Source organism: Mercenaria mercenaria, chromosome 8, assembly GCF_021730395.1.
Source record: "Mercenaria mercenaria strain notata chromosome 8, MADL_Memer_1, whole genome shotgun sequence".
Lineage (NCBI taxonomy): Eukaryota > Metazoa > Mollusca > Bivalvia > Venerida > Veneridae > Mercenaria > Mercenaria mercenaria.
In genome coordinates, this window is record NC_069368.1 from 33,783,742 (window position 1) to 33,810,333 (window position 26,592).

At 33.8% G+C, this 26,592-nt stretch overlaps 1 protein-coding gene across 1 annotated transcript in view; it reads right to left on the minus strand.

Moving 5' to 3' along the window:
- LOC123566613 (advillin-like) overlaps positions 1–26,592 on the minus strand; it is a 35,844-nt gene extending 9,252 nt beyond the window's left edge. Inside the window, exons 1-22 of the mRNA XM_053549103.1 lie at positions 26,013–26,592; positions 15,953–16,148; positions 13,071–13,221; positions 12,391–12,465; positions 11,897–11,953; positions 11,163–11,240; positions 10,552–10,604; positions 10,030–10,129; positions 9,361–9,471; positions 8,830–8,896; positions 7,969–8,101; positions 7,501–7,681; positions 6,725–6,881; positions 6,386–6,483; positions 5,768–5,899; positions 5,280–5,366; positions 4,448–4,513; positions 4,142–4,234; positions 3,479–3,562; positions 2,119–2,180; positions 1,399–1,498; positions 507–590 (exon numbers count right to left, since the gene is read on the minus strand). Coding sequence (XP_053405078.1) covers positions 507–590; positions 1,399–1,498; positions 2,119–2,180; positions 3,479–3,562; positions 4,142–4,234; positions 4,448–4,513; positions 5,280–5,366; positions 5,768–5,899; positions 6,386–6,483; positions 6,725–6,881; positions 7,501–7,681; positions 7,969–8,101; positions 8,830–8,896; positions 9,361–9,471; positions 10,030–10,129; positions 10,552–10,604; positions 11,163–11,240; positions 11,897–11,953; positions 12,391–12,465; positions 13,071–13,221; positions 15,953–16,148; positions 26,013–26,184 — 2,337 coding nt within the window. The 5' untranslated portion in view covers positions 26,185–26,592. The remainder of the gene's footprint in view (positions 1–506; positions 591–1,398; positions 1,499–2,118; positions 2,181–3,478; positions 3,563–4,141; positions 4,235–4,447; positions 4,514–5,279; positions 5,367–5,767; positions 5,900–6,385; positions 6,484–6,724; positions 6,882–7,500; positions 7,682–7,968; positions 8,102–8,829; positions 8,897–9,360; positions 9,472–10,029; positions 10,130–10,551; positions 10,605–11,162; positions 11,241–11,896; positions 11,954–12,390; positions 12,466–13,070; positions 13,222–15,952; positions 16,149–26,012) is intronic.

Here is a 26,592-nt window from a genome sequence, read left to right on the forward strand (position 1 = left end):
TTATAAATGATTGATTGATTTTATGTAAATGATGATGTTATAAATAATTAAGAGACGAGTATTCAGTGAACTTGTATTATGCACTTCAAATCAAAATATATGGATGTCATTAGACCATTCTGTTATGACACTTCCATCTCCCTGTTATCCATGTCGATCTATTTACTAGACTCAATGCACCTACTGATAGCACAAATTATAACGCAAAAAAAAAACTCAGGCAAATATCTTTTTAAAATCTCAAAATCATTAAATCATGATTACAAAAACTAAATTACTCGTCATTTATAATGGAAATGTTGCCGAAATGATAATATTAAAAATAACTAGGGATGGGAACGAATGTTCGAATATTTGAATATTCGAAAATCGGTCGAAATAACAGTTAAATAACTGAAATATTTTTCAAAAGAACGTACTTATAATTATAATGTGGAAAATATTGACGTTTCAGATTTCATTGTTACTTATCGGAGTTTATTATTTGAGTATGTATTTTTCAATACCTCTTGTTGAAAGTCCTCTATGAGATCAGCTTGTTTTGTTTCAGCACTGTAAAATAGCATACAGGGTGGACGCCTGCCTAAAACCTGCCGAAAAATACTATAATAGTAAGTGAACTTAAGAACAAATAACGATGGTCGGTTTCTGTGGGGAGACGTTTGACCATTCTATTCTTGTTGAAACCGTAGGCTTTTATTTTGTAATACAAAAAATATGTTAAAAGGTTCGAAAATTGTGCGTCTTGAGTTTGTAGCATATCATCAATATACCGTTACTAAAAGCACTCTGCTTTTAGATTGCAAGTTTAAGTTTGACAAACAGGAAGGCATAAAATATCCGTGTCTGCAGTTTTTATCAGAATGCCTAAAATGAAAAAGCATTTAATAATAAGGTTGTCTCTCAGAGACGATGCATTTCGGTACTAAACAACCTTAGCATTGTTTCAATAAAATTACAGAATTATCTCCGATAACAGCGGCCAACTTTAGGTAATTGGGTTCATTTTCATTTTTTCTGTATATAATTCCATTACTTTATCTGTCAAGACTCTCCATATTTGAAACACAAGGCAACATCATAACAGAATCATTTTCTTGTTCAAAATTTCAAAATTCCGAATAAGACCAAATTTTCTCATAAGATAGTGGACCAGCTATGACAGTCGGAAAATAACGTATTCCCCATATGCGGTATCCGCATTTTCCGTTATTTACGGAAAGTTATGCGCGTGTTGCCGAAAAGTACCGAGTCGCAAAACGAGGATACTTAATTAAACACACGAATTGTCGAGTGTCAATACATGTCCGCTACCTTACACACCTTCTTCTATTAATTTCGTGAATGAAATCAGTTGATAAAAAGACGTAAGACTGTTGTAGGAATGGATGTAGCTACCTTCTCTTTGTACTCATCGGCATACACCTTTCTAGCACCAAATAAAGTTGTAAACACAGCAGGCTCTTTCCCTTCTATAACAATCTCGTATGAAAACATTCTGCAAAAAATGCAATAAGGTATATCAGGGTAAATTGCATAACTGGGTTTAAGCAGTAAGATCATATGATGGGAAAGCTAAACAGTTAGAAGTGCAGTATGTGTAGATATTTAGTGGCAAGACTTTTAGAAATCACAAGAATGACTTATTTAATGTTGAAAAACTTCAAAAATGTCAAAGTCTTTTCTTGACATGGTCTTTCTGGCGTACAAAATCAATTCAAACAGCTATATATTATTTCGAGTATCTCAAACACACAGACTTTTTAAAATCTAAGCTTTTCCTGAATTAATATGCTTTGCAAACATATTCAGTCAGTCTCAGTGCAGTATATTTTTTATAACTATCTTACAATGAAGAAACAATATATGACCTAAACTTAACTAAATACATCAAGTACTGTGCATAGTGCTGCAATGGTTCAATTAAATGATGCTTATATTACTAATGTTGGCATAGTATATGCCACTGTCAATTTGTAACTAAATACCAAGTCTTGCATTTTTCATTTTTATGCAAATCATGCATAGTTACTATGATGGAAACATAGAATACAGTTGTTATGTACCAGCTTTTTGATTATGTTTATACATTGTGTATATCAAATAGGAATATTTTACCTAGAGGAACACAATATACTCAGTAATTCTTTCGTGGCTTCCCTTTCAGTACTACCAGATGCCTGAAAAGTAACCAGTCTCAATAAAACTTTCTTTTCTTAAACATTAAGTAGTAAGATTTTCCAGAAGTACATGGCACAGTAATCATAACTAGAGCCATACATCGAAAAGTAGGCACGCCACAAATAGAAACTGTAGTGGAATATAAGAATCTTTCATTGGTTGCGGGTAAAGATGGGAATATCCGGCACGAGGGTAACTGTTCAGGCGGCAACGAGGCTCCTGCCGAGTAACCGCCTTAAACAGTTACCCGAGTGCCGGATATTCCCATCTTTACCCGCTGCCAGTGATTGATTCTTTTTCTTGCAAGCCTTATTCTTCAATTTGTAGAAGATATAAAGAAAAACGAAGGTCTTTACGGCGCTGTTTTGTTGTAGTAGCGTATGAACGTACGCATTCATTCATAAATTATAGCACGTGAGACATCTTACACCCCTGGGTGTAAGATGAGTTTTTCTAGCACCGGAAAAGCACGTGAATGTCCTGTCTGGCATGCAAGAAAGATACAGCAAGCCGGGCTGCTTCAAAAATCCAATAACATATACATTTTGATTACTTGCAAATACGTCTTTTCCATCTTGAACCTTTATTGTCAGATTAGATATTATAATAAAGTGAAACAAATTTCTTAAATTAAATTGTATTTGAAGAAATCTGTTCCCATTCCGAGAGAAGACAAGAATAAATCTGAAAATGTATTGGCATTCATCTACCTATTTCATATTTTTAATGAATAGCAAATAAATTAGAAGAAAAAAACTGTCCATAACAGAAGTGAAATGATATTTTGATAATATTCAGTTCTGAGTTATTAGTAGATACGTTGACATAATGTTTCAAACACGTCCTTCCATTTAAGATCGCAAAGAAAACAATATGGTTGTCATTTCATTAAAACAAAATAAAAGACAAAAGAAGATTCCGTGGTAGCACTGAGCACAGAAACACACAGCCAGCACAAACAACAGCAAATAGAAACTGTAGTGGAAAGATTTAGCAGACGGGTTGCTTCGAATACACATCAGCAAAAGCTTTTTAATCATATGAAATATACAGAATATGGGGAAACTAAAATGTATATTACGTGCATAGTTAATTTTCTCTGCCGTAACTGAAATAATGTTTAAAGCGGCGCTAAACCAAAACAAAAATGGCTCATATTTCATTTCACCAGTGCAAAAAATCAAACGCTAATTGTAAATGAGAGTATGTCTATTGATACTATGACAGAAAAAGTTTTAAGTAATAACAAATGTTGATTTAGAGAATAAATAATCATTAACATATAGTATGCTGTTACCTTGCCGTACCAAAGATATGCACCATTATCCACCAAAATTACAAACGATGCAGCACTGTTTAAGTTTTCCCAATCCGGAACAACCTGTTCAGAAAAGAAATAAAGCAGAAAGTACAAAATGGAAGTGAAATTTATACGAGAAAGTCATTTCAAGGTCATTTTCCGTCTGATTACGTGTTCCCTGTATTCCCGATTTCTATGGTGGCTGATTTCTGCCATTTCGTGTGTTCGTGTCGGCAAGGCGAAATGTCGAAGTCACGAAAAAACGAAAGGTTGAAATAATGCTTATTTGTCATGTGTTCGCCTTTTGACGTTCGAGGCGAATACACAAAGTAACGAAACATTGAAGGCGAACACACGAACTTTTGTATTAATCACTTTTCGTATCGGCGGGTATAAAAAACTTCGTTATTTCGGAGATTATGTTATTGCACGGAAATTGACGAACATCATTAAGAGTTTACTATCTTAAAATAAAGTTTACTGTGACGAAATGAAAATAAGAAAGCGATTGTGATTAAAAGATACAGAAAAAACGTTACGTAAAGTTCATAGCTACGACCAAATGCTATCTTTTAAACTTAAATGCTGCATTAAAGATAAATATGAGAAGTAGTGTTTGTTGCAAATTACATTTCGGCTACTGGATAAAGCCAGACATACCTGTTGTATCCTGGTGCCGCGTTCACCGAAATCCCTGACACAAAACATTTTTGTACTTCCCTCCGCAGCATTGCTGTTTTCCTCACCATCATACTGTGTTATATGAAAAAATAATACATATCTTTATGACTGTTATTTTTTTTTATCAACAAAATTAAGATTTTTTTTTCTCAAAAACTTTCCGTTAAAAGTAGATGAAAATTTATGTTGCGGTGTTGGAAGAGACTGCGTCTATTGCTTGCAACTTTTGTTAGAACATATAGATGGAACTGAGATCAACTGAAAAACACGCTGTTCTTTACTTACAACAATCATCCAGTCCTGCAGAGCTGTCAAGAGATGCTGAGGCTCTCGGTGGTCAAGGACACGAATCTAAATGAAAATAGAAACAAACTCATGCATGCGCTAATCAGTTGCTAATGATCGATGATATAATAATTCTTCCTTATTAATCAGCATAAATGTTTAGATAGGAAATGAAAGTTTGAAAGCTAGCTACTCCATTCTCGTGTCAAATATTTCACGAAGTTGTTGACAGAACTTATCATTTTCATTTTACGTCACGATGTTAAAGTTCTCTTATTCGGGGGTGTTCCAAGCTCTTAATTTGTTACGCACACCTATACAGCACTCGTTGCCCTGTTAGTTTCTTCTAGCAAGAACTAAACCGAGACAGCATCTATTGTCTGCATAGACAATTTGTTCCAAATTTTAGTATAGTACATCATTCATTTTCATTCTATGTTTATTTGTGATGAACATAAAATGCTATCTGAAATGTTATCTGAAATAAATTATCTCCATGAAATAGAGAATTGAGAAATGCTACAATTTACTAATATCTGTATACTTAAAAATCTAATTTGGGTGGAACTGCGCACATATATTTTAGCGTATAATATGTTGTCTCATTATTATAATACCCCGGAAAACAACAACAACAAAGTCAATGGTATTACCACAGGAGTTTGAAATTCCATCATTAAGACTCCAGACGTCTATCTTAAAAAATAAATCCCCTATTTATAAACTATCCGGTTTAGCAGTTAAATGTGATTCATTTTTATGGTCTTACAATACATTACATAAAATAAAAGAGAAAAGTTAAAACTTAAATGCAACAGGGTTAGACACTTACCTGAACAGCTCTGTTATCTAGTTCCTTGTCTTTCTCTTCTACTAACTCTACAATTCTCTTTTGATCTTCTATTGAAGATTTGTTGCCCTATAGATACAGAAAAATAATAAAATAACTTGTAATGAACGGGGGCCCGTTATTGCAACCGGCAAGTTACGTGATTTCGGCTGGTTGGAAAAAGCATGTGTGCGTTTTACCTTCGAATAATGCCGAATTGTTTAACGAGAATCGTAATTGTAGGGCAATCGCCGAGTGCCATTACAGTCTTCTACCTTAAATATTACTAATTGGTGCTGTAAGGATCATTTAGCGATACGAATATAATAGTCAAAGTGCCACTTTAGTGAACCATCTTGTACAAAACGAATACTAGTATAACAGCCGTGACGTTATGTTTTTATTTGGAGGGGTAACTATTTAAGAGTGTGATTCTGTAAACATTACGCATTTCTTAGACATTATTTTGTATGAAACGCATTCAAACTTACAATCCAGAAGTATATAATATATTGGTAATGTGACATTTCTATGGTTGTGTGGAGAAGCAGGAAACACTTGTTGTTTGTAAACAGTCCGGTGTGGTCCCAGGTCTCTAATTTATCGTTGTTCAGCACCCAAACCTGTGCGAGTAGAAAATAAGAGGTCAGGTATACTGTCCTAAAACAACGTAAAGCATCTTAAGGTTATGCTAATTTTACTGTTTTCTTTTTTTTTAATACCGCTCATATAAGTCAGTAAATGTACAAAAATCAGTATAATATGTCCGCTTTACTTGTATGGCATACTTGAATATCGCAGATATTTTTTCAAATCGTACTCCTGATTATAAAGCTTATAATTCACCTGCAGACTGTGATTATCATATACAATGTATCTTCATCGTCATGCATGTTGTCTTTATCGCCATACGCACTGTACTGTATCTCCAAATATTGCTGCTGTTATTCACCTACAGAGGTGATTATCACATAATTTCTAAAACATAAATTTATTCGTTGTTTTCTGCAACGATAATGTTTATGTAACAGACAAAAGTTTATTTAAAGGGCATACTTGGGCGGGAAGTATAAATTCGTAACACCGACTACGTTGTGGTATTGCATTACCTGAGTAGTTTTTCTCAAGTCACCAAGGGTGTCCTCTGACCAACACTCTTTTGCAGTTGCTATAGTTCTTCTGTCAGTGCGGGAAAATAATGCACGTCCTACAGCGGAACATAATTACAAATAGAACAAAAGTGGTGTACAATCTTTCTATTTTTTTTTTCAGTTGGAAATAAAAATATAAGTATTCAAATGATTTTATTCGGAGATTTTGATGCCCGTTTCCATAATTATTTAGTAGTGTTTACTGAGATATTGAGAAAAACTATAAAGTCATGCATGGGTGTAAGAAGTATTATTATTATTATTATTATTATTATTATTATTATTATCATAACATACCTATATTTCCTGCACTATAGCGTTTCGTTAATGACATTTCCTTTGAAATTCTTTCTCTCCAGTCACAGAAGCACTGTTTGAAGTCTGGCGGCTCGTGATCCTCTCGTATTCTACATATTGAGCTGCCCATCGAATAGTTGTTATGCGTTGAAAATAACTTTATAAGAGATAAAATATACATTAAAACATGAAATCTATGTGGACCTGTGTTTCGGAATTTACATATGAAAGAGCTGTTTATTGATAAGTTTTTATTTTATTTCACTTTATCAATTTTGTTACTGATAATAATAAGTTTCAAGATTTACACACAAACACACTCTCATACTGATCTGATGATCAAAATTGAGATAGTATATGTATTTAATGGTTTGTGGCTGACTTATACTTAAACGGAAATACGGAAGGGACATTAAAGTTGTTTTGTCCCGGGAACGAGACAGAACATAAACCCGAAATGCTATATAGTCATTACAAGATATAAAACAAACCCGAGTCGCTATGTCGTAGGGAGAAAACAAACCCGAGCCGCTACCTCGTACGAACAGGCTGTAAAACAAAGCCTAAACGCTATACCGAAGAACGAAATAGAAAACAAACGTGAAACGTTATGTCGTGGGAACGAGATAGAAAACTAACTCGAATGCCGTCGGGAAAATGTAGAATATGAAAATATGCTGTGTCATGGGAACTATCTAAAAACTCTAAGATGTATTCACTTTGCTTCTGTATGCCTGTGATAATAATGCCAACATTTTAACTTATAATCAATATACCTTAGCTCTTTTTAAAGCATTATGAACATTGTCCTCCATAGCTTGTGATCCAACCCATATATACATGGTTTTATCTGGTCCCCTGTCGAGGAGGTAACTATCTCGCTTAGTTAGGTAACATTGATGTAGAGGTCGCTTGGAGGCTTCTGGCATGTCGTAAAGAACTCGATCCCCCGAGATTCTGAAACATGACATATAACCCCTGTTTACATATAAAGTTTAAAAGTTAACCATATATTCATTTACTTAAATTGTGCATTTCATATATACACATTTCCAACCATTTTTGATACCTTGAACCAAAACAATCAGTCACAACACTTGCAAGATTCACTTATGATAAAAATGTTTTCATGACTAAATTGGATTACCGTACAATAAACTCGAGGAGGTAGTTGTATCACTTAGTTAACACTGACGTTGGAAAATCAGTCTATTTTTGATATTCTATGATATTTTCAAATGTACCTATAAAGGACGATGCGTGTTTCCTCATCTTTTGTGATGTTGTGCTCATCTGTTTCACCTTTGACGGGATTAGGAATTACAGGGTCGTCAAACTTCTTTTTGAACGCATTACTTAAGTTATCGTCAGTTTCATCTGAAAATTAGATATAGATATAGATAATATGTGGTTATATGAATGAAATAATTTCCTTCACCAAATGGGTCTTAACATAATATATGATCTAGAAAGAATATAACATTTGGAATCACAAATATGAATTAAATTTCTGAAAATTACTTAACAGCGTGCAGAAATACGACATATATCCTAAAAACACATTTGAAATAAAACAGGCATATAGATTAGAAAATGACGAATTGGTCTGAATTAATGACATACGAATCTTAGAATAGCAAGCGAAATTGGAAAATGATATTTTTGATCTAAACTTGAAAGATGGATAAGAAGATGACAAAATGAAAACACATACATATGAACATAAGAGAGGATCTGAAAATGATATATGACCTAACGATGGTTCTAAATCATTAATCGGAAAAATGTATATGTAAGAATCAATATGAGCGCGTTTTTTAAAATTGAAAGGATCATTTACACCAAATATTCAGTTACGTATGCGCCGCTAATCATCCTACTGTAAAGGCAGTAGGCCCTGAATGCCAATCGGCAATTTCCTTGCTATTACGCATCTTTCGAATGTACAAAAAGCTCAATGCGTATACGTCTTTCCACAAAACAGGAAAATGTCGAAATTGCAAACGGAAAATATGTAATTTACTTATTAAAATTGTCATTGCGACTCCACTACCTTAAGAGTCATAATCTTTATCTGAAACAGTATGGTTTTAGAATTTAATTACCTATTATCACAAGGTGACTTCTGCACTGTCTTTGACTTTGCTGTATTTTTCTTGCAATGCGTATGCCCTAAAAATTAAAAAAAAGTATCATTTTCAGACAGATTTTGTACTGAAGCTGTTGTTTAATGGAACTGGCCTATTTGTTGAGTTTTACTTCCAAACCATGGAGTCACTTTTTTACTAAGTATATGTTAAATATACAGAAAACAGTCCAGTAAAACTCCGAATCCATTTATATTAAATGAATAAAAGGAAAACTTAAGCTGCAGTGTGACAAAATATTTTATAAATCAAGAAGTAAAATGCCCTCTTTACTAGCCGATAAATAATAAGAAACATTCTGAGGTATATATACGTCATCGTTTCAATTCAAATACAGGAATATATTCAAATGGTTAACTGTCACTATGAATATGTCCACTATATCTGGATATCGCGTGTCAAAATGATGTACATTGTAGCTATTATTGCCAAGGAAAGCACTGACTCTTTGCGACATAAAACACACGAGAAGAACGTGAAGCATCTTACCTTGTTGCGTAGGGTGTATCCAGTGTTTCGGCCAATCCAGACATAAATTCTTGGAAAGTTATCAAGAATAACTACAGATGCAGGTGTCAAATGATCCTTTCTTGGATGAACCTGAAAGAATTGGCATTGGTATTTGAGTATTTTCTGTCTTTTTCTTACATATATGCAAGGCAGGCTAAACAGTTGCCTTTGCAATTTTACCGTCAGTTTTTATATAATGTTTAGTTTATATGTTACATCATCTTTTTATATCAATTTAATAGCCCAAGTGATTTCCCCGAATACTGATTCAGGCCCGGATAGACATTTAGTAGACTAGACGACTGATTTGTCCACATGAAAAAATCGACCCCATGCATCGAGCATACCGGCGGCAATGGCAAAGCGATTAAATGCTTATTTTTGTTCAAATGAATTTTTCGAAACTTAAAGAGCTAAATTTTCTGTGCTAACTTTTATACATATACACTACAATTACATATTGTAATTACATTACAGATACGTAGTGTAATTGTTACTACCAGCACATTCTTTTAAAATGAATGCCTCGAAACTTTACACTGATATGCCTTCTATGTTGTTGTTTATAAATTATAAATTACAATTACATACTTAAACAATAATTACTTATTGTAATTACAACAACATTTTGTAATTGTGATTACTCACACATTCTGCCCTTGCATATTTCCTCCCAGAGACGATATACATCTTTTTGTCATATGACGACGCCTTTGATACGCTAGTCTTGTGTTTACCTTCAATATATCTAAAAGTGGAAAAGTGAGCGTGCTTTAATTTCACTAAAATGCCTTAATTCAATTAAAAATGCTTTAATTCTATTGAAATACTTAAATTACATTAGAAATGTTGTACCGGTTGCCACAAATACGTCATTTTTTCCGAATGTCAATGATTTCCTTTCATAACAGAAGCAAAACAATAACAACTGTTATTACTTTTAAGGACAAACCTATTATATTCGATTGAACTTTGTCATAACAAGGTTTTTAAGTGCTTGATAATAACACACCATTCTACAAGGAACTGAAAAGGTCGAAAGACCTTTAAAGAATCTTTATTCATCCAGTATTGAAAAAAAAATCAATGCTGTTAAGATAAGAACTTCTTTATAAGTCTTTTTCTTCGTATTCATTCAATTATATGTTGTTGGAAAAATTTTCTACTTACACAATACCATCTGGAAACAATCGGAGAAAAACTGTTGATTCGTGACTCTGTCCCTGGAAAATTTGGTGTATGTTAAACATAGTAGGTAAAAAGGGCCAGACGATTTGCTCTAGAAGAAAATCATTTCATTACATTTTTTAGTTAATCTTTTAAGTTAGTGACTTATCTTAAAGCGTAGATATAGACCCTGGATGATAACTTGAGAAATGTCTACATTATGTAATGATATATAGATGCAGGATGATAATTTGGAATATGTGTACAATGATATAACCGTGATATATAGATTTGGAATATATATACATAACCCATGTCACAATGACATAAACACAAAATTAATAATCGAATTAGATACTGATATGTACAAAAAAAAATCTGTTAGAACTTAACTTTTTAGAATATTTAAAATTATCACATTATATTTATCATACTTAAGACTTTCATGTGTACATTTACCTGCTAAACTGTCACTTTTAACTCATTAGCCGAGTTGACTCTACTTCAAAGCCAAGTTCTACTTATTTACAGAAAATCGTGCTATCTATATCCAAGCATACGTTTTTAGAAAAACAGATAGTTAATGATTAAAACTGACAATAAGATTCGAATACCTCTATTGAAAATACATGCGCAGTCCCTATTATTTTGTCAAGTTCATGTGCTTTGTCCTCTGTTAGTCTAGCATGTTTCTAAAGAACAAAAAGAAATATAAATTATTTGAATTAATAAAACTTTCATGAGCACGGAACAATACATTTCATCATCATTGTTCAGACTGTAAAACCATGATAAAGACTTCAACTGACTGTAAAACTGTGATATAGGCTGATCCTATCATACATTCAATCGGAGATGCATTAGGTTGGCTCTAAATACAGAGCTAAATGAACTTGTCATTATAATTAAAAGTTACTAGTATCTGTCCGTCTGGCTATGAAGCTTTGTAAAGAACGTTTATTCAACATTTTTTTTTTTTTGTTGGATTTAACGTCGCACCGACACATGATAGGTCATATGGCGACTTTCCAGCTTTAATGGTGGAGGAAGACCCCAGGTGCCCCTCCGTGCATTATTTCATCACGAGCGGGCACTTATTCAACATTTAGTTAAGGTAGAGGAACTGAAATGGCAATCGGCAACTTATATTTATATATTCTTCATATGAAATTTTGACAGTATCCGGTTTTTACAGAAAAACCATGTGTGTCTTGAGCTACTGAATACAAGTTACGCCGAATTGGTTAACGCGAATGAAAAATCGCCCCGAAATTGCCGAGTGTCGCTGCATGTCCACTATGTTAAACAGAATAAGAAATTGTCAACTGCGCATTCTTTTCACATTTACCTCAATGCAACTTCCGCCATTCCAACAAAGCAGCGATTTTTCACCATCTCTGCTTATCTGAAATAGATGTATACATACCATGTGCGTAATTCCAATTCTTATGTAACGTGTCTCTGTTTTAACTTTAATATATATGTTAAGTGAATTATGAGCATATGAGACACTGTTTTATATCATTAAAAGAAGAAAAGCCCTTAAAATATAGCTCATGACCAGTATTCATCAATGTTTTAAGTCTGAAGCTCATATTTAGACTTAAGAATGTCAGATATTCAAGTTGTCATAACTTTGTGTATAACCTATAAATGCAAAAGAACTTTTGCAGAGCTGTCTTTAGCTTACAGAATGAATATTCATGCAAAGGTTCATTACCCTCTGTGCAAATTTAGCAAAGACAGAACAAAGAGACAATTAAACGTTCCCTTATCCAACAAGAAATGTTTAAAACGAAGATTTGAGAAACGTAACAAGTTGTTCACGAATACGTTACTTACGTTTAGAACAATGTATGTATTTCCCTCATGGAAAAAGCCGAATTCCGCTTCCTCAACCGCGTGCAAGGTGGACCCCTGAAAAAAAGATTCTGTAAACTGCATACCGCTGTTTAAAGTCATTTGATTCGTTTTTATTCCATTAAAGTCTATTCCACGTTAAAGCTACTCGTTTACATCTTTTTAGTCGTATTTATTTCCGTTCTCTCAAAACTGGATAAAATGTGGGTGTTAAAAATGGCCAGTTGAACAATCTTCTTGGCATATGATATTTGCAAATAATCCTTATGAATAACTAAAATGAGTAAACTGTTGCAACGTTTTTTTAAAGATAATTTCTTAAAGTGCCTTTTTACAAATATCAAACAGTTTATCATTTTTCCACTGTCGGACATATACTATGCTTGATTTCATAGAAATAAGCTTTAAGACTCACCATAACTGTGGGCGAGTAGCTTTAATGGCTTAAAATTACATGCGTCAGCTTTACTTTCCATACTTCAACAACAATTTTGAAAAAGTTAAATTTGTTGGATGATGGTTCCTTTATTTATGTGGAAATTATTATGACTGTCTCTTAAACAACACTTCACATGGTCGCAACAAAATCTGTATGTTCGCCATGCGGTGTTTTAGTGTGAAGAATATGGCTCATTATTCATCTCTTCAAATATTATGTGTACCTGTATTCTCCATATATAGAGACCAAATTTATCCGCATCTAAATAATGAAATGCAGCTTCCATATCGCCAATAGCATTGGGGGTCGGACTTCTGGCTCCCTCTCTCGTTGAAGTAACAGCCGTAGCCCTACTTGTTGCCCCGTCTCTGGAACTAAATAATTATCAGAATAATATACATTTTTGAAAATTACATAACAACCTTCATTCGATTATTGTGTTCTTTAAGGTTCTTTATTTTGTTTTCTGTTATTAATATACAAAATAAATTCTCTGACAGGTGTTTCCTGGATTTTCAACTGGTCTAGTAACACCAATGCCATCATTAAATATGAAAAGATTGAGATTAATAGATCACACAGTCGTGTCAGCTTTCTTGGATTTTTGGAAGTACGAAGATAAAAACAACTATTGAACTGTCCATTTCAATTTATATTCTGTCATTTAATTTCAAACACCATTAATCTTGTTTTGACAAAAAGAATATCAGGTTACTTCAATAGTAGGTGAAACATTTTGGCCTCCAAGTGTCCCGCAAGAGCTTCCATACTCAATAGACAAGAAAAACTCAACAAGCATGATTTATAACAGAACATGAAACATAAGCTTTGAAACATTACACCATGATGACGTATCAAATGCATCTACAAACCTCACAGAAAGCCATAGAATAAAGAAACAGTAATTCAGAAGAAATTTCCCAGATATTTGTTACGTATTCCTTGTGTCCCTAAACTTCCGAAAATAGATTCTCTTCTTTCTTTATCACTAATGTCTAGAAGAATGACTGACATGTTATATCACAGTGTTTGCATGTAAGGCTTCCAATTATTGCCTGCGTAACATAGCACCTCCACGACAATGACAAGTTGAAACACAAGATTCTGTCGGGCATCAGTTAATAAAGAAATAAAATCAATCGATGGCTCGGTCAGACAATATCTAATAGGCTCGCACACTTTGATAAGAATTTATAAACTTCGATTTTCTTTTCAGATGATAATGGGCGCAATGTTTATATCTGAAAATGTATGAAAATAAGTATAATGTCTCGCTGAAATAAGGGATGACCGGGTGTTTGCCACAAACTGTTTATTGGTACTTTCTTTTTTTTTCATAATTATTTTAATGACACTAACTCCAGTTATTACAGATCCCAAGCTGATTTTTTAAACTTGTAAAACCTCTCAATAAGCCTACTTCAAGCAATAATGTGATTTAAATGACAAACAGAAAAGAAACATATGTTGTTTAGAAGGTACTTTTTTAAGATAACGATTCCTTGTAGAATCAGCTAATGACCCATTGCGAAATTCCCGTACTAATTCTGCTAAATAGATTACGTAATTCCCTGCTAAATCACCTTAGTCACAAATTAAGTAATTCCTTGCCAAAACAGCCAAACCATCAGTTGCGTTTACCCGTTCTAAATTAGCTAAATCATCAATGGTGTAATTCCCAGCTCAACCATCTTAGTCACCATTTAAATTCCTTGCTTAATCAGCATCGGTTTGCGTTTTCAAGTTCTAAATCAGCTAAATTCCCAATTGTGTAATTCCTTGCTAAACCAGCTTAATCACCCATTTAATCATCCATTACATAATCCCTTACTAAGTCAGCTAAATCATCAGTTGTGCGATGTGTAACCTATATCAAGATCTATGATGAGTATGATCAAAGTGTTATTCTACACTAGAAATTTAAGCGTCTGACTTTAATTACATTTTTTATTCAAAAAGAGTAAATGTACAAGAATTAGCATGCGATAAGATAAAACACTTGCATTCAATAGCGTTTAAGCTTTCTTTCTGGACATGAATGGGTGTGCATATTAAGGACCCGTTGCATTGTATGCAGAGTGAGTTTTACACATAAGTATTTAGAAAATCCAGATCCCACTACTCCGGTAAGTGATATAGACAGCGTACTTGAAAGTTGTTATATAATAGTTTTACCAGGTTTGTTATCATCTAGACTGCTTAAAGATGAATTAAAAGAGGAAACAATATAAACAACATAATTAAACGCTCTTAAGACTCCGTACATTTTTGTATCTAGTTGTCAACTGTGAACGCTTAAACCCGCAACACTTTTTAACGCTGTGCCAAAAATGCTGTGATTGTTTGAAAGTGTTTTATGTAATGTCTTTGCCCTTTATAGTTTTTCTCTTCTGCAAGGTCATTGAGTACATGCTGATATTCACAATGTCCGGTTACTTTAGAACATTTTCGGGGCCTAGAGTGAGGTTCGAGGTGTACCATCAACCGAGTTAAACCCTCCAACTGGTGATTTTTCGGATGATTGTTATAAGGCGGTGCCCCAATTATGCGATGCATTAGGTTAGTGAAGATGAAATCTCCGACAAAACATTTTATGTAAGAAATATAGACAATTTCCTATAATAAAGAACATAAAGCGGTAATTTTACTGCACTCAGAAATTTCCATGTGTTCATTCCATCTTATACACCTAAGCTGTAAAGTGTAAAGTATAGGGGTTTTGGTGCATTGAGGGATACATCGCAAGCAGTTTTGATGGTAAATGTCTGCTTACCAGATCTACGTATTAGAGGCAAAGGGCCTTAACAAATTTTGTGTTATTTGAGGATTTTACTTTTGCAATGGTACGTAGTTATGCGATTTTTTTTCTTTGTTATTTCAAATTTTAGTTAAGTATTAGTTATATATCACTTTACTTCTACACATTATGCCTTAAACGGGAGATTTTACGAGTTCAGTAATTATTTCTTACAAACTGCGCTTCTTATCTGTTACAAGAACATTTTCATTTTACATGATACATAGATTTTTATCAACGGAATTAGTGAATATACTAGTTTCTGTGTTTGAATAAGTCAGACACTATTCACTTCAGATGTAACTTACATTGTCACCCGTCTGGCTGACACCGGTGTTCTAACATCTCGCTTTTTGATTTTAAATTCGGCGGTGGAAACAGACAAAGCGGGTGTAATTCTGCCCGTGCCCAGTTGGAAGGTGAGGCTCTTGCCGGATTTGGGCCGTATATCGGTTACTTTACTCACAGACTCGTGCACGCTCTGTACACTCGTCGGTCGGAAACCTGTAAATACAGAAAATATAAAAATAGTCACTGCACTAAAATAGTTATGAAACTGTTGCTATTCTACATATATAAAATTTACCGTGGAAACAGTAAATCACCGAACTGAAGATTCTTATACACGTTTCATCTGTACGCAAAAGGTATTTCTGTTACCAGTGATGGACATCTATGTTTTTGTTTAGTTTAACGTCGCACCGACGCGATTATAGGTCATATGGCGAGTTTTCAGCTTTGAAGGTTGAGGAAGATCCCAGGTACCCATCCGTGCATTATATCATCACAGGCAGGCACTCGGGTAGAGCTACAAATTTCCGCCAGCCAGCTGGATGGCTTCCTCACATAAAGAAAGCAACGCCTCGAGTGAGGCTCGAACCAACATTGGTGAGGAGCAAGTGATTTGAAGTCAGTGACCTTGACCACTCGGCCAAGGAGGCCCCCAAAGGCATCTATGTCTAAGTTCTTAGGACCGCTGGCTTCGTATCACTCGTCCCCTCATGGTTGGGATGCCAGAGCAGGGATGCTTTTAATAGAGGGTTAGTGATTTCAGTCCGCTCTATCAGCGATACGTTTGTAACAAACATCAAGCTCGAATACTTCCTACGTAAGATAATGTATAATAAGTGATCGTTGTATATCATAATTTAAACACCAAAGCCTCTTCAAACATAATATTTTGTCATGGTTTTATTGACATGTTTATATATTGTATCATGCGTAGAGATTAATAATGTTTAATTAGTAAATCCTATTTATGTTTACATGGAATTAAACACCTAAGAACGAATTCAGTTAAAACAGATATTACATAGAAAGAATAAATCCACCAACACATTACGCCGACAATGACAGGTGGAAAACCGCCTGAAGTAAAGGGATTTGTTCATGTGCGTACTCTGATAAGAAATTTGAGAGTCGTATATATACCCTGGCGACCTGCCAGGCTGAAAAGGTAGATGGTCAATATTAAAATAGTTGACCCATAATGCAGATCGACAAGTTGCGTTTTCTTCGTGTGCGATTTCGGTAGCTTCCGGTTTTTTGTGATCAAATGCACGGGAAACTCGTAGTTTTTTTTATCCAGATATAAGAACTCATACAGGCTCCAACTCATCGGAGGCAGTAACAACTACGTTTGAGTTTCATACCACGATTTATTTCATCAACCATGTATAATACAATTACGTGCCAAATTTAGGTCTACAAAACGATATTCTTCAAAGCCATATTATCTTTGCATTTATTAAAATTTTACCAGCATTCATAAAAATAACATAATACGAATGAGAGTCCATAATCCTTTCTAAATGTTTTAGCTATAACATGTTAATCAAGTAATATTAAAGCTACATTTCGAGGAGTGTGAGTAAAACTGTTCTAAGTTCTCCTTTATCAATACGAAAATATAGACCCCTTTCCCTCTGACCCGTTGGTTTCCATGCGCTTAAGGAACATACACATTTTGAAAGTCATCAAGTTCCATTTTCATCAGTAACTTAATTGTAAAGAAACATGTCACGCAGTTTTAAGATACATTTGCAAGAAAATCTTAAGTTAGATTCATTTTGTACCACCATGTTTTATGTATTTCAATTGATATTCTTTTCGACAAAACTGAAAACGCATAAAACTGCCATGAGAATTTTTCTTACATGAAAAACTTAATGTGTGAGAAAAATGTACATTAAAATTTTGCGTACAACTGAAGAATATATTTATTTGTACTTATATATTTATTATATGTATCACAAATATCAACTATAAATAAAGTATACAAACCTTTTGTGAGCATATTCACTAACTTGATCCACACTGATTCTACTAAACTTCAATTCTATACCTTAATGACATTATATGCCTATATATCCAGTCAATTTCAACCGTGAATAAAGATTTTAAGGGCTTTACGATTTCTTGAAATGGTCTTTGCACAAAATTTCAAAACGTAATTTGAATTTTGTAATTATTTGTAACGCTCTGAATGCGCCCATTCAATGTCTGAATTATTTATGAAAATGTTCTATTTCTGTTTATTAAGTTAGCATGTCATGATACTCTAACAAATAAAGAATAGAGTTTCTAAATTAAACATTAAATACCTTTGATAATATAGTATACTATTTACCATGATTGACACAATATTGTATATCGGATATTACCAATTAAAATACCCATTTTTTTTCTTTACAATTGCAGACTGATATTGATAAAGCGATACGTTATAAAAATGATATCTTTAGATCAGTTAATTAAATGCATCATTAGACGAACCATTTGTTTGTGCCTAATCAATAATTTGTTTTTAAATAGGGAACAAGAAAAGCAAATTTATATAGACAGTACCTCTATGTATCGTAATTTATCCCGATCACTGAAGACAAATTGTGCCCTTTTCAAATTATTCATGGATGGGGAAAGTTACTTGGCGTTTGATTTAATTATCTATAGAGTCTAAATGCTTGGTGAACAAATGTTTACAAACTGTACACATAAGATCAAGTTAAACAAAAGACTTTGTTTTAACTCTTAAAACAAATAAACGTAACAAGATTAATGACTGTACTCGATTGTAAAAATTGTCCTTTAAATTATACTTTCATGTAAGACTGTCGCCATGTTTCAATTATGAATAACCTTTCTTTTTCATTTTTGAATTCATGCTGTTTTTATCTTTTTGTAAACAATTACACCATTAAGAAGAAACATGGTGAGCCGCATCATGAGAAAACCAACATAGTGCATTTGCGACCAGCATGGATCCAGACCAACGTGCGCATCCGCGCAGTCTAGTCAGGATTCATGCTGTTCGCTAACGGTTTCTCTAATTGCAATAGGCCTTGAAAGCGAACAGCATGGACCATGACCAGACTGCGCGGATGCGCAGGCTGGTCTGGATCCATGCTCGTCGCAAATGCATTATGTTGACGGTTTTCTCATGGCGCAGCTTATTTGTACGATGGCTTAGAATCAATCAAAATATTCAAACAGGAAGGAACATGGATAAATGTTCAACAGGAAAAACATATTCAAAGAACATAACCATCAATACATAAAAGTATACATAATAAAAAAAAACATTGAGACGTTTTTTTTCTTGTTTTAAAATATTTGACCAACTACAGCCTTTATCACATAGAAGTTAAGAAAACGTTATCCAGCAATCTTCCAAGAAAACAATGAGTTTAAAATTGACCTCTGATTAACATGATCAAATATATAGATGAAAATGATTTACCTATTGGCCGCAGACCGTCATCCCACAATTTCGCGTCTGTTAAATAACTTTAGTTTAATATTAGACAATGACTGTTCACTACTTTTTTTGCAAAAAAGTCTATTTCTAACTGACTTCTTATTCCTTAATTCCTGTGTATGACGGTAGGATTTTTTCACAACCATGGTAGTGGATCTTCTTCGAAAGGATGCTGAGCTGGACGGATCCATCCATAGATCTAGAGGTCAGTTAGAATCATTATTAACATTTACAAAAAGCCGCTCAAAATTAAAGGGGCAAAATGATAAATGGCAAAGAACACGGGACAGATGGAGAACAAGAACAAGCAGGCTATCATGAGAAGACATGATGAACGGTAACGCACATGGAAACAGATAGATAACAAGCAGCAGGTAATACATGCATGTGGTACTGAAATCTTCTAGGACTCTTGACTTTTTTTTTCACGAAATGTTAGCAATTTGTTTTTGAATAAATTGCCAAAGTTTCTTGAAAAGTGTGAAAAGCCCGAAAATTTTATTGAAATAGCATTATCCTTTTTAGGCTTTTCGTTATTTCCCTTCGAATCTTTCTTAAACATCATGCCCAGAAACATATAATTTATAGGAACTCTATAAAATTACGATAATCTTTGTATATATAGACCAAATTCATTGGCATATACTACTGTTTTCTTACAAAACTGATGAGTTTCCTTTAATTTAAAAAACTTCCTTCGTCTTTTTTCCCATCACATTGTTTTCCTACAAGTTTAACACTTTTTATATATTATCATTTAAAGCTTATTTGCATTCTCTTCGTTGTAAACAAGTCTTAATTATGTTCATTTTTGTGTATTGGTATTTTTGGTTTCATTTCTTTTTCTCTATCCAAACAAGGGAAAGGCCGTTTTGTCTCTTCGAAATATCGAGCAGATTAGTAAGTATATAAGATTCATTCACTGGTTATAGGTGCAGATGGGAATTTCCGGCCTCGAGGGTAACTGTTTAGGCAGTAACGAGGCTCTAGCCGAGTTACCGCCTAAACAGTTACCCGAGAGCCGGATATTCCCACCTGCACCTATTACAAGTGACAGAATCTTTTTCTTGCATACCGATATCAAGATATAATAACAAAAATAAAATCAGTTGAACGGCTTTCTTTTTAGAACTATTTCTTATAGCAGAGTATTTAAAAAAAAGCTCGGGAAATCAACGTCCGTAAACAGGAAAGACGTCATGACGTTTCAAAGACAAATAACAATGTTTAGTTCCTGTTTTGTTTTATCAGTTCCAGCGTAACGTTATGATTTTTTTTTATATAAAATAACGTGTTTTGAATCGAGAAATATACCATCAGGAACAAAGAGGAACTGTCAAGGTATTGGATTTTTATTCCGTTTTTCGAAATAAAATGTAAATAACTAATAAATCTTCTACATATATGTATTTCATAATACGTCATTTAAAGCACGAGAGTCATTTTTCCAGCACTGGTAAAAATAGCGGAAATCCCCGTCTGGTATGCAAGAACATCTTCTAAAAATGAAAGAATAATCGTATAACGTCCGCTTCTTGGGAAGAACAGAATGCCTTCAAAATCAAAATGCTTATCGATATAAAGGCAGCAAGCAATCTGTGAAGGTCGGGTAAAATATGAAGATTTATTTCTTCATGGTTGAAGTAATTTTTCAAAATAAACACAACTTTTATCCTTAATTCGCAATATAAACAGTCTTATAAGATGATAACGTAGATGTTTTGTTGGTGTTTACTTATATGTATTAACAGATAAAGGCTGTATATTGGCTTAATTAACACGAATAGTTTGAGAAAATAGTATTAACTAATTGCAATCTGTTTAACGAACGCGCTTATAGACTTATGTCCAAGCCTTCGAAAGTTAGAAAGTTCTTTCATTTGTTGTTAAATAAGTGCTACACTGAGCTCTGTGTTCAAGCAAAGTGCTACACTGAGCTCTGTGTTCAAGCAAAGAGCTACACTGAGCTCTGTGTTCAAGCAAAGTGCTACACTGAGCTCTGTGTTCAAGCAAAGTGCTACACTGAGCTCTGTGTTAAGCAAAGTTCTACACTGAGCTCTGTGTTCGAGTAAAGTGCTACACTAAGCTCTGTGTTTAAGCAAAGTGCTACACTGAGCTCTGTGTTCAAGCAAAGTGCTACACTGAGCTCTGTGTTAAGCAAAGTTCTACACTGAGCTCTGTGTTCGAGTAAAGTGCTACACTAAGCTCTGTGTTTAAGCAAAGTGCTACACTGAGCTCTGTGTTCTAGCAAGTGCTACAATGAGCTCTATGTTCAAACAAAATGCTACACTGAGCTCTGTGTTAAGCAAAGTTCTACACTGAGCTCTGTGTTCGAGTAAAGTGCTACAATGAGCTCTATGTTCAAACAAAATGCTACACTGAGCTCTGTGTTTAAGCAAAGTGCTACATTGAGCTCTGTGTTCAAGCAAAGTGCTACAATGAGCTCTATGTTCAAGCAAAATGCTACACTGAGTCTGTGTTCAAGCAAAGTGCTACACTGAGCTCTGTGTTCAAACAAAGTGCTACACTGAGCTCTGTGTTCAAGCAAAGTGCTACACTGAGTCTGTGTTCAAGCAAAGTGCTACACTGAGCTCTGTGTTCAAGCAAAGTGATACATTGAGCTCCGTGTTCAAACAAATTGATATATTGTGTTCCGCGATCAAATATATTGATACAAGTTGTGCTTTGTGCTCATTCAGCTCTGTGTTTGTCGGCAGTGTATGTAAATAAAAATGCTGTCTACAAATAACATATAAAGTATACTGAAAGTGTTTTAGAGAATACTTGAATCGACGGATTCTAAAGGCACAAGTTAGCAAAAACAAATAGTTCATCATAAAATTCCTGGCATGAAATGACAAGATTGACTGAAATATTTCTTTTGTACATAATTTTCATCTGTTTAGCTTGATATTTGTATTTTATTTAGCCTTTGTCCGTTTTACTCATTAAAGATGCAGAAGAAATCGAAAGCGACATTCCTTGTTGGGAAAAGAAACGTTGCTAGCGATAAAGTGAGTGTTTTCTTTTGATCTTTAATATAAGTTAAAAAAAAAAACCTTGGCTTTACTAAGTTTTATATGTTTTGGGAGAAAAATTCTCTCTCGGTGTAAGCGTACTAAAAATAAATCATGTCGCTGTAGATGAGACCTATTAGTTTAGGTGAAAAGTAGTAAAGTAGGTTACTAGTTACCGCACCTACTATTCAGAAACGCATTTACATACATGTACATTACAAAAACAAACTATTCATTTTCTACATGTACATTACAAGAACAAACTATTCATTTTCTATATGTACACTACAAGAACAAACTATTCTTTTTTTACCCGCCCGCTTAGCTCAGTAGTTGGTCTACGGATCGCGGGGTCGCGAGTTCGATCCCCGGGTGGGGCGTATGTTCTCCGTGACAATTTGATAAAAGACCTTGTGTCTGAAATCATTCGTCCTCCATCTCTGATAATTCATGTGGGGAAGTTGGCAGTTACTTGCGGAGAACAGATTTATATTGGGCGAAAAACGGCGTCAAACCCAAAACAAACAAATATTCATTTTCCTTCCTACACACAGTATCACTCAAGTACATGTAAACAAGTATATCCTGGTAACAAAATCAACACGAATTCAGCGCTTTCTTATACCCATTTATGCTATTTTTAGCAAGCATCGGGCCTTTAAAAAACGGGTTTAAAAAGGGCAGTGGTTATATTGAGTATATGTTTATGTTTTTTATAAAGTGTTCATTGATAATGATAACATCATATAAATCCGCTTTCTGGCCATTAAGGATGTTTTAAGACCATAAATACCTGATTATCTTTATCAGTTTATGTTCTACCTAAAATAAATACATTAAGTACTTACTGTAATCGCTAAGTGGTCTATCAACGCGATCTCTTTGCCGCATTGCCGACTGTGGCCGCCGGGATCTAAATTCCTTCATTTTCAGACAAGTCAAAATTGTATCGAAATCTTTAAGAATCCCCTCGCGTGCATGTCACATTTTTACACTATACGTCCATATATTTTTCAGTACATCAATACAAGTTAAGCTAGATTATTTTTACAATAAAAACAGAGATAAGTCCTCGTTATAGTGTAATGTGGCATTGAATGAAGAAAAGGAAAACATTATACGAAATTATATTTTCACGGGACAGAAAATGCTTTTAAGAGACGGTATTTGTACTTAAAGTGTAATTTCGGTATAAAAATATCTTAAAATAAGCACAATTGATAGAGTGTTATCCGTGCGTACTTAAAACTGGTATAACCACGGCTGAAATCAATAACTGTGTTTGGTTTAAACCAACTGAAATATTGAACGAGGTTTGGACTGAAAGATTCACTTAAACGTAAGAGATAAAAAGAGAAGACCAATAAGTCTATCTCTATATCAGTAGGACATATCACCTTTAACCTCGGCTGAAAATGTTGTAACTTGATTCTTTTCGTTATTTGATTCGAGCAAGTTGGAAATTTTGAAAAAAGAGATTCTAATTTCTTGGGCCACGACAACACTAGCAATAATACCGTCAAAATCAAGTCTGATTTTTTTTTGCGTTCTAATGTATAACCGATTATTTTCATATCAATCTTAGATGGAAATATTTGTTTATTTAACTGCCGTAAATTAAATCTGAAGTCAAACATGCTGACAAAAAATTCGTGTTCGTAATCGTCTCTATCTAAACAATTAATTCGTTTGGCACGTAACCTAGGCCTTGAACAAATTTACTTGCATATTTAAACAAACTGTAGGCATAGACTAATAAACTTGAATGTATAGCTGTATTCTAAAAATCCACTTTACAAATATAAAAGTTTTTAATCATGTGCAAACACTTGTGAAGGGTACACTTTAAAATTAAATGTCGGCTTTTGAAGTTTATATCCGCTTTTTGTTTGCTATAATTAGAAACTGATATCTATAAAGCAACGGGTGTAACAGAAAAATGCATATTACAAACATTTAAAAAATACCGCCCAACCTTTATTTTATTTTAGTAGTGTCTTTAGAATGTAATTCACATGAAATGCACGTGCAGAAAAATCGAGAAATTTGACTTAAGAAAATGGATCGATTCATTAAAGAAACAGCAGAATATTTTTTGTTTTCGAACATTTTTATAATCATATTTAAATCATATGAATTATTTCTACGACCAATCGACCGGTTGCTAAATGAAAGCTATAGATATATTTACATCTTTATATATACATGCGCAGTGTGCACGTGCGATTTTCTAAATTCGCATTAGTATCGCCGTTGTTAAAAATATGTATATACAAGAATGCATTTTTGAGATTATTATTTTGACATAAACTACTCAAGTTGTCAATTGCTGTTTCAGCTTCTGAGTGAATCACGCGAAATACGTGCTTCATAAAAATCTTATACACCCAAATTTTCATTCGTGTTCAGTCAGATTTCATTCCTTCCAAGCACATGATCTATTTTGATTCCTTTTAATTTTGTATTAAAAACTTCCAAGGCTTGCCTTATATATCGGCTTCACTTATGCACAATGCAAACAAAAATATTTGTATAAACAGAGTTTCTTTTCAAAGCGAGATAACTTCAACAACCGAAGAGTTAATATGATTGTGAAGTACAACTTTATCCGTGAAAGGTATACGGACACTAAACAAGAAGACGGCGCGAAAAAAAAAAGAAGTATCGCATTATGGCGAATTCAAATAGTTCTCAATGAGATTTTTTTTTTTTACCCGTGGAACTATTTTCCTTATTTTCTTTGCAATTGTTTGCTGAAATCACATGACAGATTATGCTTGACATTTTGGAAGAATTTTTACAATGAAATGATAGCATGATGGTAGTTGTCATGGAATCCCAATTTGGGGTATCATGTTTTAGCTGATTTCGCAGTTTGTGTGTTTGACCATAAATATTTTTCTTGCATCAAACATGACCTCCTCTGTTCTATTGATTTTTATTCAGCACTGACAATATTCTTCAAGAAAGTGTAAGTTACAGACACTTAAAATTGGCCCTGATGTGTGCTGTAGCCATTTGAAATATGTCGGTTTTATATGGAATAAAGAAGGTCAACTACTTAGTGTGTTCATACCTTTAAAGGAAAACGACCGTAAATTTCTTCAATAACTGAAGAGTTAATTAGCTTTAACCAGGCGTATCTAGGGATACTGGAATAATTTGAATAAACTCTCTGTAGCTGTTACTTTATTCTTGACAACAGAGTACACTGTTAAAGGAAAATGATCGTAAATTTCACACTTAAAAAAGACCTTTGAAGAATATCGCTATCTATTATTCATCAGCGTTTTAGGTCTGAAAATTAGATATGGACTTAAATGCTTTATTTTCAACTCGCCCTGTTTTCAACTGCAGGTATTTATGAAAATTTGCTGCAAGATATCTCCTATAATAAGATTTCCTTTACAGATATTTGAGATTTACGCTCCTGGTGAGTCCACCGCACAACTTTTCATGCGACACAGCAAGGCACATTAAATGAACTGGATGAATCAATATAAAAATGTCAGTCATACGCAAACAGGAATAAAAAATGAGATAAGTTATATGTACATGAAAAGATTTCTGACAATTTGCAGTCAGTATACTTACCTTCTCTCTGTTGACCTTCTCTTTGTTGACCTTCCGTCTGTTGACCTTTGGGGTGCTCATTATCAGCAAATCTAACTCCGCTTGCAGTTTTTGCTTTTTCTTTATTATTCTCAGTTTCTAGTAGACTGGCATGGTAAGCATCTATATTTGCTAATATGTGCAAGAAATTCATTTTCCTTGACTGTTCCTTACAAGTACTAAGAAAATTTGTAGCTGAGAAAAAAGTTATGTGAAAATATTGCCATCCAAGCGGAGAACTAATGTTAATTTTCCATCAACTGATTGCTTATACGCACACAATAATTCTATTTTTTCATCAATCGGCGTTTAAAGAAAACAACAAAGCCAGAAAAAGAAGACATGCACGATTTCCTTCAAAAGATATTAAAGTTCTGCATGTGAAACACTTAAATTTTTTATGTTAACTCCACATTTATACTTATTCAAATAGTGGTTAAGTAAGTTCACCATACTTGCAAATACGTGTTATCTTTTTAAACATACTTTGACGCTTTTGAAAGTCAAATTCAATGCACTTAATCACTAACAAACAAAATTAATCAATTTCTTTATTCTTATC